The 17,247-nt window shown below is 42.0% G+C and overlaps 1 protein-coding gene across 2 annotated transcripts; it reads right to left on the reverse strand.

Moving 5' to 3' along the window:
• Positions 1–1,236: 1,236 nt before the first annotated feature.
• SLC16A14 (solute carrier family 16 member 14) lies at positions 1,237–12,292 on the reverse strand. Of its 2 annotated transcripts, none has more exons than XM_038146473.1 (6): positions 11,706–12,292; positions 7,395–7,608; positions 6,842–7,140; positions 5,870–6,013; positions 3,215–4,207; positions 1,237–2,069 (listed from the first exon to the last, which is right to left on the reverse strand). In XM_038146473.1, exons 3-6 carry the CDS (start codon positions 7,101–7,103, stop codon positions 1,921–1,923), a joined length of 1,548 nt encoding a protein of 515 aa, XP_038002401.1. In that variant the 5' UTR covers positions 7,104–7,140; positions 7,395–7,608; positions 11,706–12,292; the 3' UTR covers positions 1,237–1,920. The 2 variants fall into 2 exon arrangements, with proteins under 2 accessions (XP_038002401.1, XP_038002400.1); XM_038146472.1 differs by having other exon boundaries at positions 7,395–7,612.
• Positions 12,293–17,247: the final 4,955 nt, after the last annotated feature.

The raw sequence follows: 17,247 nt of genomic DNA on the forward strand, positions 1-17,247 counted from the left end.
ATCTATTGTAGGTATCACAAATGAACAACATATTTTTTATTACTGTAATATGCAAATAATGTTGCTTTTGACAAAAGACAAAGTGAAGATCTATGTATGAAGGATACATGTCTTTCAAAAACAAAAAATAGCTCAGTTCAAACGAGCCACCAGCAGCATTCCCACCGAGAAGACATTTAACCTGTAACAAAGAACTGATGTGAAAATTGACGTGCACATTTTCTCCAATAACAAAAGCTGATATTAGGAAGTTCCTGACTGTGTGTTCACACCGTGTGTTGCAGTTCAGTGACACCTCAGTTGTCTTATGTGAATGTTAAAGGCCATACGTAACTACCCTATATGATTGCACTGATGTAAATCTTAAACTAATTCAGGGTTTCTTAAGGTTTTATTTTTTTAACTTGGCTCACTTCAGTGATCTTTAAGGAATACTTTAAAGTGTGTCCCTGACAAGAGTTGTAGCAGTGCAACACTAAGAAGCTGGTGAATTGCAATATAGAACAATACACATTCAGAACTTTTTGTTAACCAACTTTGCAGCTATAAAGAAGACAAGGATATTGATATTGTTGCGTACTGAACTGTTTCCCAATAGTTCTTCAATATAATTGAATTGTTTCAATTGCTTTTTAAGGAATTCCAGCAGCACGTAGAAATATTAAACTAAAAACCTGATTTGTCATGCAAAGAACTTTCATAAAGCTAAGAGGATGAAAACTTACAGTGGTTCTTATTGGATAGGAAAATTAACAGACTCACCTCTCAAAGCTGAAAAAAATATGCCCTCAACCACCATACATCACCTTCTGCACTGGTTACCAGACCCTTAATGTTAAGAAGATTTATTTTAATATTTTAAATGCTCTTTAACTATTCCATGCTCTGCAGTATCTAATTTTCTAGAGAATAAATTTCTCAAACATGATGAATCTTAGTCAGTTCGTGGTACATTACGAGCAGCAACACGACTGCTCATATGTAACAAAGTTGGTGAACAATTAAATTAAATTATAACAAAATTTAGTGTGCTGTAGTAGAGCTCATTCCCATGGAAAGAGTCAGTGGCAATGTTATTAAATTCTACAATAACTCTAATTAGGTAAACGGGCCAAAGAACTCAAACTGTTTCTGGAAAAATTTTCCATCACAATGATATTTTCCATATGTTTCCTGTTTCTTCATTTCTGGGTTTTTTACTTCAGGTGCATTAAGTGTCACAGCATTTAATATGTATTGAGGATGGCTACTTTAGATGCAGTTGATACTTTAAAAAAAACAAAATTAAAAATCATTGAAGTAGAATTACAGTAGAATATACTGGGTTGGGAGGGACCTATTGAGTCCAACTGAATAATTTCAGAAATATATGAGAACTTTTCTTCAGATTTGCATCACAGAAATAGTAATTTTAGCACGCTGAATAATTGGAATTATTATAGTACCATTTCAACAGTACTTGACTAGCCAGGCAAGAAATAGAATCATTTTCTAGTACCCAGTAACTAATCTTTCATCAGATTGAATACATACTAGAAAGGACTTTTATAAATCATTCATGTCCTGACCAAATTCTCTCATAGGCCTAGTGTAAATCAGAGTAACTGCACTGCAGTCAGTGGGTTTTCACCAACAGTTAATGGTGAAATATTAAAAGAGGAGCAAGGGTAAGTATTCTTAGCACTGTTCTAATATTGACATACTAGCAGTGTGCTTTTAATCACTGTATTTGGCAGTTCTAAAGTAAAATATCTTAACTAATTTTCAAAGCACATTTCCAATAATTTATAAGCCTTATGGAGCACATTTGCTTTTCACTTAAGTGCAGATAAATGGTTCTATAAGAAAAACATCTTCATAATATCACACAAGAGAAACACAAAACCAAAAAAGCTGTGTAAAAAAGTTCTGGAATTTGTTCTATACTTGTGCTTCTTCTGTAGATTTTTCTCTTGACTGTTTCTTTTGAATACAAGGTTGTATAAGTAAAAATATTATTCCCACCATGTATAGCAATCCAGCTATGTAAAAAGAAAAATCATATTTTTGTGTGATGTCATAGATCCAACCTGGAAAATAAGGACAGAACATGTTTGTTACAAAGTTTGCCAAAAACATACATTTCATACATTTCACGAGAGAATTTAAAAAATACTTCACATTTCTTTCATGACATTTCTGTCAAATCCACAGAAGCTTTGTGGAAAAACAATATTTTTCAAACACGTTATTACAGTTTTGATTTTAAAATCGACATTTTATAATCCCAAACCAATTAGTTCCTCCTCCCAACCCCTGCCTCTGTAAACTGCCCAGTACTGGGTGTTTCAAATGCTATGCCTTGTGCAAGCAAACACATTCCCCATAGCTGTCTCCAAGCCTCACATACCAATAGAAGACTGTTCAATCTCAATACTACAATGACTCTCATTCCAGCCTCATTCCTTTGCAAAAACACAATAAAGTTACTTCTTCATTAAAGTTACTTCTTCATTAAAGTTACTTCTTCATTACTTCGGGAAGGTTTGAGAACCCAAATAAGCAAAACTCTCTCACTCCATGCTGGCTGCATTGTGAAGATCAGAAGCTCTCTTTACATCAGCTGCTTACATCCCATTTGCTTCTTAACCAAAGACCAAATTCAGAGGCAGGTTTAGCCCAGACTGGGAGGTGCTGAGGGAACGTGGCAGAGTAAAACACTGCTGCTTTCAAGGGGCACTGAGCGAGCTTTCTTCTCACTGCTGCCGCTCACCCAGTGGTGGGGAGAGAAGGGGCTCTCGCTTTCCTGAGCTGCTCATGCTGCTGCTGGCTTCCCTTCAGCCTAGAGCTGCCCCTGCCTGACTAAGGCCATGACTCCCAGGATTTCTCAGCAGCACCTCTGTAAAAGAGAGCTGGAGTCTGATATAGTACTGACAATCAGTACCTGTATCTCTTTTGTACTCCCCCACCTCTTTCTATGAGGAAATTTATAATGAATGTCTGTTTAAACCTAAGTAACTCTAGGGATAGCATACATACACTTCTCCCTTCTGCTGGGGATGGCAGAGGTTATGAGCTGTAAATCTGTACAGTGTAAAGCTCGATCTTATGTCCATTCTGGAGCAGCTGTGATTTTGTTAACTGCACATGCTCATAGCATAAGAATGTTTAATAATACAAAGAGTCACACGGTCATTACACAAACATCTGTTGGTTAGCAATTTGAACTTTTTACCTGCAAAGGGTGGTCCGAACAAAGCAGATATTCCATTGGCACAAATGATGATGCCATAGGCATTTGCAAGGTGTTTAGTTCCCACTAAATCTTCAGTCACAACAGGCATTAGAGAAAAATAGCCACTAGAAAATCCTATTAGAGCACAAACCACAGCCAGGCCAATGTATGTCTGCATTAGTGGCAAAGTAAGAATGCAGGTGACCAGGGTAAAGTTAGCCATGAGGAAGACATTCCATGTGCTGATGCAGGGCAGATCAGAAATGATTCCAAGGATCACTTTACCAAAAATATGAACAATGGCTATAATGGATGTCAAAGGAAATACATTGTCCTGCCTAGATAAGTTGTACTGCTTGACTATCTCTGGAAGGTGAATAAAGGGAATGACAAAGCTGCTATAGGCAAACAAAGCCCAAATGACAAAGGCCACGAATACTCTATTGGTAAACAGTGATGCAGCTCCAAAGTAGCTGGAGTACCAGAGTGCAAAGCCCTTCCTGACTGTAACTGTCAGCTGGCTCACTGTCTTAAAGAGGCGCAGTCCATACATGCTCCTTCCACTTCCAGATTTACCTCCAGTTTCTATGTGCTGCACACTGCCAAGCACTTCTTCATTTGCTGCCTCTTCTTTTTTCTCTGTTTCTTCACCAAGGACTCCATTAGATTTTATAGTCTCTGTAGAGTGGGACAGAGCTTTTGCCTGATTTTCTTCGCTGTCATTCCTCACCACATATTTTTCACGGAGCTCTTTGGGAGAGAGTGGTCTCATGAGTGCTCCACAGACACAAAGGTTCAGGGAGATGGCCCCCTGGATGAACATGGCATTCCTCCACCCAAATTCAGTGCAAAGGTACTTCAGTAAGGCAGTCATTAGGAAAGCTCCAAACCCTGTTCCTGTGGTACTGAGCCCTTGTGCAAGTGCTCTTCTGTTCTGAAAATATTGCCCTACCATGACCACTGCAGGCAGATAAACCATGCCACTTCCAATACCTATAAAAAAAAATAATTAAATCTGAACTGTTTGCCAACAACGTAAAATGCAGTGGGAAAAAAAAATAAATTTTATTCCTAACTTTTGTGTAAGCATAGTAGTAAAACCAAAAATAGATATTCAATTCTGATGTTAGCTTTCATTTCTGTCTTGTAGTGTTTTCCAAAATCTGCAATACTCATTCCAGTGAGAATGCAATACTGATATTTATTGCTGGAAAAACTAAACACATGGAATATAAAACCTTTATCTCAGGTCAGCATGACAACACTGGAAAGTTACAAATGTCCCACAACCAATCAGTGACAGTTACTGTCACTGGACAAACACAGACACAGCCTATTTTGAAATATCTGCAATTATAATACCCACATCTGATGGTATCAGTGAGCAGAACTGCTTAGCACATCTTGTTGCTTTCACCTAAATTCCCCAGCAATGAAGATTCACGCTGAGTTCCTGTCTTGTTCAGTAACAGTGACCATGACATGTATTTGAGGAGTCAGCACGTGGGGTTAGTGCACTGGTGGGACCTCAGGTGGCTTCCAGGTTGGTTCTCTTTGGGCAGCCCAGGGAGGGCCACACAGTAGCTGCTCAGTCTTACAAGGCAGATCTCTAATTCTGTTGAAAACCCTCACCTGTAGTTAAAAACCAGGGTGGGTATTCATGGCATAACTTCAAGCAGGAAGTGATGAATTGTGCAAACCCATCATTAGAGGTAACAGTTCACCATTTTTTCTCACAGCAAATTCTTCATGGAGGGATTTGGATTGGAACAGGTGTATGCAGATGCTGCCCAACTCACTGTGATTTTAATTCAGAAGTGTTTTGTGACTTAGAAGTTTTCTGAAATAGTCCCTTTTTCCCCAGAAGCTGGGAGGGGATGCAGTGGGACAGAGGACCCCAGCTGACTGAAGGGACATCCCATACCATGAGATGTACTCAGCAGTAAAACCAGGGAAGCGAGGAGGAAGGGAGGACACTTGGAGTTGTGGCAATGTCTTCCCAGGTCATAGTTACTCATGACCAAGCCCTGCTTCAGTGGAAACAGCTGCATGCCTGCCTGCCTGCCCATGGGAAGTAGTGAATGAATTCCTTATCTTTGTTTTGCCTCTCTTTATCTTATTTTCACCTTTCTGATTCTCTCCCCATCCCACCGTGGGAGAGTGAGTGAGCAGCTGTGTGCAGCTTAGCTGCCTACCAGCTGTAACCCACTCCACCCTTTAAAATGGGTTTTGAAGCAGTGCTGAGTTATCATAATCCAGTATTTTATTAAAGGGGAGCAACTTCTGGAGAACACATTTGTTATTCTTTCCTGTGTCAAGGAGAGGAGTTAGCTAGATATTAAATTTATCTTTAAATTTTACTTGTCAGAGTTTGGGTTACAGTAACTCCCCTAATTAAAAATGTCCTCTAATGTACTCACTTGGGTGACTTGGGTGATAGAAGTTCTACCTTCACATGGCAAAATTAAACAACAACAGAGTCACTGGGTCCAATACTAAATAAATAAGTTTCCTAAGAAGATAACAGGCTGTAAAAAATGTGAAAGCAGAGCTGGAATAACTTCACAGTCTACCTTCCCTATTTACTCACTCAAATAAGCTTCAAAGGAATCAAAAATAATTGAAAGAACCTTCAAACATTAGTGCAGCTCTCACCAGCTGTCACTCCAAAGGTGAGGAAGAGGTAGTGCACATTTGAGGCATAGGCACTCAGTATCCAACCCAGGGCGTTCAGGATCCCTCCAATTATGGCTGTCGTGCGGCACCCACACATGCTGATGAATAAACCAATAAAAGGACCTGTTAAAAAACATGAAAGAAATGATAAATTATTTATTTAATTCTTTGTGCTCTAATAATTTTTCACCTTAAGTTTCTTAATGTTTTAAATAAAATGGTAAAACATCAGGCAACTCATGCAAGTCAGTTTATTTTTAATATTTTTTTTAAAATCATGGAAAGAGAAATACAACCAACTGATTGAATACTTAGCAAATACCTGCAATATCTACTATCAAAGTTGCCCCATGAGGAAGGGACAGTTTAAAGAGAGGAATAAGCTGAAACTCTTGTTCCCCGTGCTGATGCTGTATAAGTGCAAGACTTTTTCACAAGTAACGAGAAGTTAAGCATTTTATCTTGTTTTCAGTAGAATAATTTAGGCAGATATAAACATAACATTTTTCAGTCTTCATTTAGGGAGTCATCCGTGTGTATATACATATATGCACAAGCATTTCCTCCAGATACTATTTTGGGTTGATTCAACTATAACTAAAAAAATACATTTTCATTCAGCTGCAAACTGAAATATAAACTGTGTGAATTCAACACTTTATCCTCACAGATGCAGCATGGGGAGGACTCCAAGCTTCACAGATCATGTTTTCTTAATTCTAGTCAGACCTGGAAGTCACAGGCTTCCTGTCCTGCTCTGGCAGTCTCCAGGGCTAACTGTCTTCCCTGTCATCTTCCCTGTTATTCCCTTTCTCTATCTACAGTGTAAAATTTGTCCTGGTGACTTTAAAAAGTCAGCTTGGGACAGCCATAAGACAATGCTTTAGGGATGAATGGCAAACATATTCTAAAAAGAGATGTAGTTTTAAAATACGCGATGCTGGCACATACCTACAATAAGGGTGATGCCCATGCTGAGGGAGCTAACCCACGCTGTTAAGCCACGACTTTGATTAAACTCCTCAAGCCATTCCATGTTGAGTATTCCAAGGGCCATCTGGGAACCCATGATGAGTATGTGCACAAGGAAGGAGGAAAGTACGATCATCCAAGCCCATCCTCCATCGATGTTTGGATTAGGTTTAATTGGCTTACTTCCAACTTTTGAGTCATCTCCAAAATCATATCCAATATCCTCTCGACTAGCATACATTTTCTCCACAGTATTCTGAAGCAAATGCAGTAAATACCTAAAAATACATAAAAAATAATCAGATTTTGTGGTTTGGTTATGGTGAATGCCATAAATCACTGTTGTATTTCACCACTGTAGTTAGTGCATTTGTAGTGAATACTGTGACTTCATTGTTCAAATGTAAAATGCTTAGAAAATTGTCCAATTAATTTATTTCTTTGTGTGACTTGTTATCATGGCTGTCTATGCAGGAGTATTTACAGGCTGACAGTAAGCTGCATTATTTCCATTACTATATATTTTACTTACGTTTAGGTGGCTGAAAGCCCTCACTCTTCATGGGTTGACTGTGGTCACAAAAAGGATTGGTCTCTCTCTGTATATTACTCCTCTGTGTCACCTTCTGCTGTCCCAGTAAGACGATGTGCCTTTGTGTTCAAGTTCATAAAGCTTGGAGTAAGGAAGCAGCAGGTAGATGAAGTTACCACATCTTTTCAGAGGAAACCAGTTTGGGGATGTATTTCTTCCTTAGCAGTGGAAGAACAAGAATGAAGACAGCAAAAGATACAGAATTCAGATTCTTAATTTTCAAAATGTTTTGCTAACATAAATCACAATGAGGCAATTGTTACTGCCTCTCTTTTTAATAGAGTCAACATGACAACAGTTTGCTATTATGTGTTCAGTTTCCATAGTATTAATCCTTATAATCCTACCAAAACCAAAGAATTCTTCCAAATTAATGTCAATGCCTATCAGAATCAAACTGAGTGGCAGAGTTACATGCATAGGTGTACATAGGATCAGGTCACACTAGCTTAATTTGATTACTTTGATTTATTCTATTGTTACTCTAAGTGAAGATTGCAACACAAGGTGAAAATAATTTCAAAACCACTTTTAATTGATTAACAGTCAAGGTGCATAATCCAGTCTTCCCTCCATCTGATTTCTGCAGCAACAGATTCAAATCTTACCCAACTGTGGAGCACCACATAGGTTTCCATGGAGACTAGAAATGCAATGATACAAATTACTAGAGATGGTAATTTTTTTGTCTTCTTTTCTTCTCCAGATAAATAAAAAGAAACATCAGTTTCATGAGAGTGTAAAGGGAAAAAAATTATCAAAAATTGCTTTTAAAAGCTCCTTATGTCTCCTGTGAGTTCTCAGAATGTGTGCCTCTGGGCTGGCTCCTCACTGCTGCAAACAGGCAGTGAACAGACAAACCCAGACTCTGTACCAACTCAAAATTTGTCTTTAAATACGTGAGTACATTTTGCTTCTCAAGTTACTACCTTTCCAAACCATTTTACTTTTTTTCTTATTGCTAGATAAACACACAGAGAAGGCCCTGGGGCATTCCACAGTAACCCACAGCTGGAATCAGAGCTGGCCAGTCGCAGACACCAGTGAACACCTGTTGGTATGTGCAGCCTCTCCAGCCTGGCTGCTGCCTAAGCTCCCTTTTCACTCAAGTGCCACCTGACCCTTCCTGGCAGTACAGTGATCATGTGTAACTCAGGACAGCTTGAGCAGGTAGGTTCTGAGAGCACACTGATCTGCCTCATGAGTGAGCTGCAGCTAAAATGTGTTGCACTCCTGGTAGCAAATCTTTCACAGATGGATGTTCTCTAGTGACTAAGTTGTCATTAGCCCTGACCTGGCCATGGGAGGTGTTGGTGACACAGTGAGGAAGAGCAAGAACTGTGCACATTTAACACTTGCTGCACAGACAGATAAGCTGGGATCAATTGATGAGTTGCCAGTGGAAATGGCTACTGAAATGCCTTCCAGGCTGTTCCTTTCCAAACTGGGAAACAGAGAATGGGGATAGTGCTTAGAGGTCCTTCTAGAGGTCCTGCAGGGTTGACCTGAGGGAGGACAAGCAGCCGGGGAACAAATCAGAGCCATGCAGTGGTACAGAGTGTTTTTTTGACCATAAAAGGACAACCTGGTCACAATTATTAAATTATATTATTAATTAAATTAAAGAGGACAGCCTTAGTCATAATTATACCTCACCCTCCCTCTGTAAAAGATAGGTCTTAAAGATGACATCTCAGCCCTTTCCTAATAACGTACTTGGAGCCAGATCCTCTGTTGCTGTAGGTTACAGGACTACTTACAGAGGATTCAGCCCACTCACAAGGCAGAGAGAGACTAGGTGCAAAAAGGTGATAAACACAGTGAATAATCATGCTAATGGGAAATAATGAGAAGAGGCAGAATGAAGGAAGATCGCAAGCTGTTGCACATGCTCTGCATAAGATTAATGAAAATGTATGAGGGATATTACAGTGCATCTTAGATAATGGAATACAAAATTATGTAACTGAAGATTCAGAGTCAAGATTAAATGTAAAGCCTCACCTTTCTCTCTTATACTTTTGACTGGTTTTGTGCACACCTGAATCCTGATCCTGGGTACAAAAAAATTCTTCTTTGGACAGGAAATAGGCACATCCTTTATATATTTTAAATTATTTGAAGAAAAATAATTGATATTGAGCTGCAAAGTTGACACTCCTCTTTGCAGTCTTGCTGACAGAGCTAGCTTAGATTGAGTAGATGCAAGTTAATGTCATGCTTGTATCAACCCCCACAAATCTTCAGAAAATGCATGTATTTTCCATTTGAACTGAATTCTTGCTTATTATTACTTTCATACCATTAACTTTTCACTAAGGTGACAAGTTCAGAGTGAATGCACTCAAAAGCAGAGGAGGAAATCTCCAGTAACTGCACAAACTCAGTCTCTGGATAAAGCAAGGATTGGATGCCTGGATCCCTTCTCCAGGACAGTCTGATCGTCCCATGGCCTGCTGCACCCAGGAGAAAGGCACATACCTGCCTTCAGCCTTCTTCCCACACAGCACTGCCAAGAACAGGCTCATGAAAGGCAGAGGAGCCAAAGGAACTCTTTGCAATTGTGAAATCCTAAAGAAACTGTAGTGAAAATGACAGCAGCTGATGAAGCCACTCAGTTTCCCCAACAAGCAAGGCAGGGAAGACAGTGTTTGAGTGCAGCCCTTCAGGAAGAATTTCATTTAAAGGCAGGAGGAATCTGGATTCTTATTTGGTCACCCGTAAAAGAATGATTTTTTTTTTTCCCCAGAAAAGCTTTTTAGACTAAATGCACACAAAGTATGCAGAGCTCTTAGAAAAATGGCCCAAGCATTAGTGCCTGTGAAGATGCTGAGCTTTTTTGAAAACCTGACTCATGAGCTATTTTAGGGACAAATGCAGGTGCTGTAATAAGACCTAAGATAGCAGCAAAACACCCAAGTTCTATGTACCACAGTGGAGCTATGGCTCTCTAACTTGAAGTTGAACTAGATCACTGAAAAACATCTGCTCTTGCTATAAAAAGTCCATATGATGAATAATTTACATATATTTGGTCAACTACCTCCAGCATTTGACTGCGTCAGTGTTAAAAATTATAGAATAAAATTGTACTTTAAAGGCTGCTCCAATGGATAACTCATAACTGCATTATAACTACTAATGAGGTTTACTTTGTAATATTCCCAGGAATCATGCCACGTGTAATTATTTGGTTGCTGAAGGCACACAGAGGAAACATTGCTAAAAACATGGTTTATTTTGGTTGTCATATGTTTCGGCAGTCTGACTTCACCTTGCTAACATGCCGAGCACTTCAGCTGTCAGCAGCTTCACGGAGATGTGGACACCGGCCACCTCTGCCAGTCAGAGCCCCAGTGCATAAAAATGCATGCCCAGAAAGGAACACAAAATCAGGGAAATTAGATGCTTAGAAGGCTAAACTTATTGCCGGGGTCACAAGTTTGCCTAAATTCGGCAGCAGTTCTGTTTCCAGACTGGGGGTGCTGCCCTGCTGCCTTTCCCTTAGGGATGTTTCCAAAACCTGCTCAGGCGGCCTCCCCGCAGACCCCTCGGTGCTGCTGTGTCCCGGTGTGACCCACGCGTGGTGCCCCGTGCCCGGGCACAGCAGAAATGGCTCAGATAGCGGGCGGTTTTCTCTCCTTGGTTCCAAGGGCGTGGGCAGCTTGTATCAGGCGTGCACCTCTATTTTGTACAGGCTTACAGCCTGTTTCGGGAGCACCCCGAAGGCAGGGGATGTACTTTTCTCTCCCAAGAGAACAGCTTCGGGAGCTTCACACGCGACGCCTTCCCAGCACTCCAGTTCGGCTCACCTATGCGAGGCAGAGCTGGGGCGGGGACGGCCGCCACCGCCCGGGCCGCGGGGCTGCCACCGGCACGGCTCAGCAGCGGTGTCGCGCAGCCCGGGGCCGGGGCGGGGGCGCGGGGGCTGCGGCGGGGCCGGGCGGCGGGGGCGGCGTTCTGGAGGCGGCGCGGCCGCGGCACCGCCCGCCCGCCCGCCGAGCACAAAGGATGACCGCGAGTTACCCCGCTGCGGCAGCCGCGCTCCCGGGCCGCCGCACCTCCGAGGGGCCGCCGCCCCCGGCCCCGGGAGCCCCGCGCCGGGACAGCCCGGGACAGCCCGGGACAGCCCAGCCCCGCACAGCCCAGCCCAGCGCGCCTCTGCCGCGGGTGGCGCGGCCGCTCCGCGTTCCCCTCCCGCTCCGGTGCCGCTGCCGTGTGGTGGCTCCCGGCTCCTCCCGAGGTACTCACCGCGTCGAGCTCCAACGCCGCCGTCCCTGAGCGCCTCGGCACCGAGTCCCGCTGTCAGCCCAACCCGCGGCGCTGCTCCGCGCCCCGGGACCCCGGGGGCTGCTGCGGGCTCCGGTGTCCACCTGCTCAGAGCCCGCGCCGGCTCAGCCTCGCCCCTGCTCACCACCCTGGGGCTTATTTTCCATAAGAGTGCGGCACAGGTCTGGGGCCTCCTGCTCCCCAGGCAGCTCGTCCTCTGCACCGCCTTGTCTCCATTCTCTGCAATTTCAAATCTCCACGCTCTTTCATTCCTGCGATACCGGCTAATTCTGGTTTGGCAGAGCAGATTTGCAATCCTCTCACATGCACACTCTTGTGGCTGAACGAAGTTTATTGCTGCACAGGTTATGGCCGGAAATTTACATCCCAGAGAGCTGGAGGATATGATCCAATAAAATCAGACAGTATCGAGATTTTAACGGCCCTTGAATATGTTTATTTCAGAGTGGCTGGTTGAACTTATGTATCCAAACCACCCTGACAATGCAGCTTGGGAAGTTTCAGTGTATTTGCACTATAAATAAATTTCAAAAATATTCCACCCTTGGGAAAAAAAAGCTGCAAAAATACATTACTTTTCCAGACCAATATCCGCTCCTCAATTGGATTTTTAAAGTAACCTGACTAATGAGGTTTACATTCTGCAATTCATTGCTCTATTTGCAGTGAATATACCCAGGCTAAGGTGGCTATATGCCACCACACATAACTTTCATTCTCAGAGATTCCTGATGTCCTGGCAGTGCACTGAGTAGTATAAATTAAGGCTGTTCAAGAAGACATAAGTATCTTGAGAGGAGAAAAAATGACGAGAGGCCAACAGGAATGCTTTGTGTCACACATACTGCCTACGCATACACGTGCAAAACGTGGCACAGAATCTGTTAGAGAAGAAATGGTCACAACAGGGTTAAAAATATTAATTTTGGGCTTTAAAAATATTTTTCTGCATTTTTGCTTGACTCTTTCCTCCAACTACTGATAAATGCAAGTCTGATCTGGTTTTTTCATTAAAAATGTGCTGATCCATTATGGATCTAATTTATCAAAAATATCAATATGAAACACTTCTATCTGGATTGGGTTCAAGTGTGTGGCAGAGCATAAACTATTGCTAAGGCTTCAGTCTTTACATAAAACTTAAGACTACTTTGCATTGTAGTCTTCAAAAATAAATCCTTTTGCAGAATAAATAACTAGATTAGTGTCAGAGACTTGTGATTAGGTTTATTTATGTCTCCTTCATAAACAAAACTAGATTTCCATTTTAAAAGACTGTGATAGTGCATTGCAAATACGTGTCATTCTACAGTACACATGTTCCCTGATGATTTAATCTTTTACAATAATACCTTGCCCAACAGTGTATGAGCACTTGTGTCCCGGAATTTAATTTATAACTTGGCATTAGCTTTTTGACTGGAGTCTGCTTTCTTAAAAGGCTTAGTGCTAGGGGCTTGGCACTTGAAATTTGCTGCTTATTGACCAGTGTTATTACTCAAGTTTGCGACACATACACTTGGATTTATGAACTATTTAACATGCTAACATCCTTTAAGTCTGCTGCAGAAACAGATTTGTCTGGCTGTTAACCCAGTGCCTCCAGTACCTGAGTGCCATCTATGTGCCTAAATCCTTGTGCCCACAGAGATTTGATCTGATGGAGAATTTACTCAGCTGTGTCATACTGCTTCAGCAGTTTTGGTTCATATACCACAGTGGTTCTGGGCTATTGTTTTGGATTTATGTTGTCCCTTGGGAAGATGAGTATGTGTGGATCTACTTGAATTGTAACCACTAAACTGTGCACATCTAACAGCAAGAGTACAAATTACGTTCAGTAAGGAAGAAAGTCCATTTTGTAAGAATGAAGAGGACAATCCTATGGTATCAGAAAAAGTCTGCCATTTTTAGGTAAGGAGAATAAGGTGGCTGATCCAGTAAAATAAGAGGTAAACAAAGTGTGACCGACTCTGGTGCCTTAGAAATCTTAACTGTAAAATGCTTGGATGACAAGCAGAGTAACCCCAAATGAAGAAGAAGGATGTTTTACTAGTCCCTTAAAAATAAAGGTAATTAGATGTCATAATGTAACTTAGAGGGAAAGAAGAGTGGAGGGAGAGAGGGAAGAAGGCAGAAGTAGGAAGAATTGATAACTCAGTTTCCTTTCCTGTCTGTGGGTCACTGTGGCAGCATAGTCCTAGAAGTGGAGGTTGGAAGGGATCTCTGGGATCCACCCTGTCCAGCCTTCCACTTGAAGCAGGACTGTGACCTGTGGTATTGCAGATCAGTCATAGCCTTGCTTAAGCTGCCCTTGAAAGCCTTCAAGGATAGAGACTGGCCAGCCTTTCTGGGCAGTATGTTCCTGTGCAGCACCGGCCATGATCAATCACATGCATCCAGGCACAACTCCAAGGACTCAGCTTGTGACTTTTCCTTCTGGTTTTGCCATTTGCTACTACTGAGGAGAGTTCAGCTCAATAATCTTTGCCACTCCCCTTTGAGTAGTTTTAGGTTGTTTTCAGATATCTCATTTTCTTCTCTGTCAGGCGGACCAAGCCCAACTTATTCTAAATCTCTTCACAAGTTTTATGCTGTAGGCCATTTGCCATCTCATCAGCCCTCTGCATGTCCCTCTCCTGTTTCTTGACATCCTTCTTGAACTGGGGAACCCCAAACAGGACACATTATCCCAGGTGTGGACTCATTATCACTAAATAAGGAGGGATAATAATCTCCATTCATCTGCTGTCCATGCTCCCTTCCTAATGTAGCTCAATGAATTTTATTCATTGTGAATAAAATTCACTTTATTCACAATGAAAACTCCCTGTTGGCTCATGTTCAGCGTAGTGTCCACTGTGACCCCACATTCTCTTCAGCTGCTGCTCTGGCAGCTTGCACTGGTGCCTGGCACTATTCAACCGCATGTGTTCCCTTTGCACTCCTCATCACACTTTGTAAGGTTTCTGTTGCCTCAGTTTTTAAGTTTCCCAAAGGCCTCTCAACTGGAACTCCACTGTTTGATTTGGAAATCACCCCTTCTAGGTTAGTATTGTCTAAAGATCTGCTGAAGGTGCATCCTATATAATTATTCAAGCTAAATTCAAGGTAATGAACAATTCTGGCACCAGTATTGACCCTTGAGTGTTCTGCTTGGTCACCAGCTAAACACCCATTGATTCCTATTCTTCAAGCCCAGGATTCCATCCAGTTTTAACCCATCTCACAGTTCATTCATTGGGACCATACTCTTCAGCTTCAACCACTTGCTTAATCCCCACTGCTTAAAAGGGCAGCTGTGCTGTAGATCTCACAGACCATTCAGCCCTCTGGAAATGTGTACTGATAAAAATATAAAGTGCTATTTATCTTCCCAGCACTTTCCCTCTACTATTGCTGTAGTGCTGATCACTCTCCTCCCTAAAGCTCTCATTAAGCTGCCACCCTGCTTCCCATGAAGTCGTACTGCTGTAGTGATTGATGAGGAAGGAAAGGTTTGAAATAGGAGCTGGGCTGCTGCAGCACCAAGATACAGAACAGAAAAAAAGTTGCTTCTCCCACTTTTGTTGAACTGCTGAACTTTTAACCAGTACAAAGTATCACCAAATGACCTGGCCAATTCTTCATCACACAAGTTACTGTTAAAAGGAAAGACAATCAATGGTATTTATAGGTTTTGCCTCCTCTTTCTTCCATGAGCCTCTTTAGGTGACTGAAGAATTCTGTGTATTTGCAAGGGCATGTTACATTGATTAGTAGTTATTGGCCACATGTTACATTGGTGCTGGTAAAAAGGCAAAAAGGAAAACAATGTAATATTATCATTTGGCATAGAGACTGTTCAGTAGTACAGCTACCTTACAACACCCTTCATTTTGGTAACTCCAGACTGCTAAACAAAAATAATGCATATTTTCTTCTTTTCCCACTGCCTGTCTGCAGAGAATCCTTGGTATCTTTGGTGGATTCAACCACAAAACAACATTACCAAACAATACTCCGAGCAAGTAGGAACATTTTCAGCAATTCCTCTGCCTACTCCCATGACAGCTGCAGGGTCTTACTCAAATGGGAAAGAATGAACTAATTTGCCATCTTCAAGTTCACCCAATACTGAGGATAGGCCAGGGGAATGGAATTCAAAAATAGAGGAAAAAGCAACATTTTTATCATTGCTGGCATGGAGATTTCCTTTTGGAGAATAACTACTTATCTTTTCTGTCTTCTCTCTTCTCTCTCCAAGAGCTGATGAATTACAGCAGCTACAGATACAGAAGGTCCTGTTCAATTTCCTTAGATCCTTTAGAAGGACAGTGCAGAATCATAGAATGGTTTGTGTTGGAAGAGACCTTCGTTTCAACCCCCCTCCTTTGGTTAGAAACACCATCCACTAGACCAAATTGCTCAAAGCCCCGTCCACCCTGGTGTTGAGCATTTCCAGGGATGGTGCAGCCACAGCCTCTCTGGGCAACCTCTGCCAATGCCTCACCACCCTCACAGGGGAGAATTTCTTTGCACTGTTTAATCTAAGGCTACCCTCTTTTAATTAAATTGTGTAAAAAACACACTGTGTATGCGGTGAGAAATGTGAAAGTTTCCTGGACTGTATTAAAAGAACCAAAGAATGTTTCTCAGCTGCTGGGGATGCTGCAGAGGTTAACAGTCCTGCCTCAGAGTGGAGAGCCTATTTTATCAGTGACTTGTCAAGATTCATATTAGAGGTTCTCCCAGCAAAACTGAAGATTTTGGAGGTTCATCCTGCCACAAGAAGTGCAGCAAGAACGAAGGGCGAAAGTGAGCAGGAACAGGATACTGAGTTGCAGAAGAAGTCTAAAGAGCTGGCAGGGTACATTGTATGGGTAGGAGTATGTATGGTGGCTGCTGCTTCTGAACTGAACTGCTGCCACCCACACACTTTTAAGTTCTTCAGTGGCAGCAGCAACAGCAAACCTACATTTCCATGTTATAGATAAAGACATCCACAGGAAAATGTGTGTTCTGCAACTCATTATAGTTATTTCCCTAATGCAGAAAGTCACAGCACAGGAGGAATGACACTTGCTAACAAAACAAAAGAAGAGGCGATGAAACAGTCCCTTTTTGCAGTGTCATTTAACTTTCTACATTAGCAATCAAAGTTGTGTATTGAGAAGGGAAGATAAACTATCTTATCAGGAAAAATCTTATGAGTCCTAAGTGCAATTGTAACACTTACATGTTTTGCACATGGTGATATCTCGCTTTTCTGGTTTAAAACGTGTGAGCATAAGGGTGTGGTTGCAGCTGGCTGAACATCTGAAGTACCGCATGAAGACAGAGAACTTGGGGCCTCCAACGTGACTCACACTGGCACTGCAGTCACTTCTTCCCGGTCAGACTTGGGCATGTAAGAGATCTCAGAGCATGCAGTGCATGACTTGGTTGTGGGTTGCACCTGTTGCAAATATACCAAATTAACTGCGAATTCCTGCAAGGTCAAATTAGCACTGAACTAGTTAAT

This window comes from Motacilla alba, chromosome 9, assembly GCF_015832195.1.
Source record: "Motacilla alba alba isolate MOTALB_02 chromosome 9, Motacilla_alba_V1.0_pri, whole genome shotgun sequence".
Taxonomy (NCBI): domain Eukaryota; kingdom Metazoa; phylum Chordata; class Aves; order Passeriformes; family Motacillidae; genus Motacilla; species Motacilla alba.

Excerpts from the sequence above, each read along its gene's own strand:
- SLC16A14 (XM_038146473.1), bottom strand. The coding sequence starts at position 7,103 with ATGTATGCTAGTCGAGAGGATATTGGATATGATTTTGGAGATGACTCA. Across the intron at positions 6,014-6,841 it reads GGGCATCACCCTTATTGTAG|GTCCTTTTATTGGTTTATTC; the intron begins GTATGTGCCAGC and ends GTTTTTTAACAG. Across the intron at positions 2,070-3,214 it reads GTTCGGACCACCCTTTGCAG|GTTGGATCTATGACATCACA; the intron begins GTAAAAAGTTCA and ends CTTATTTTCCAG.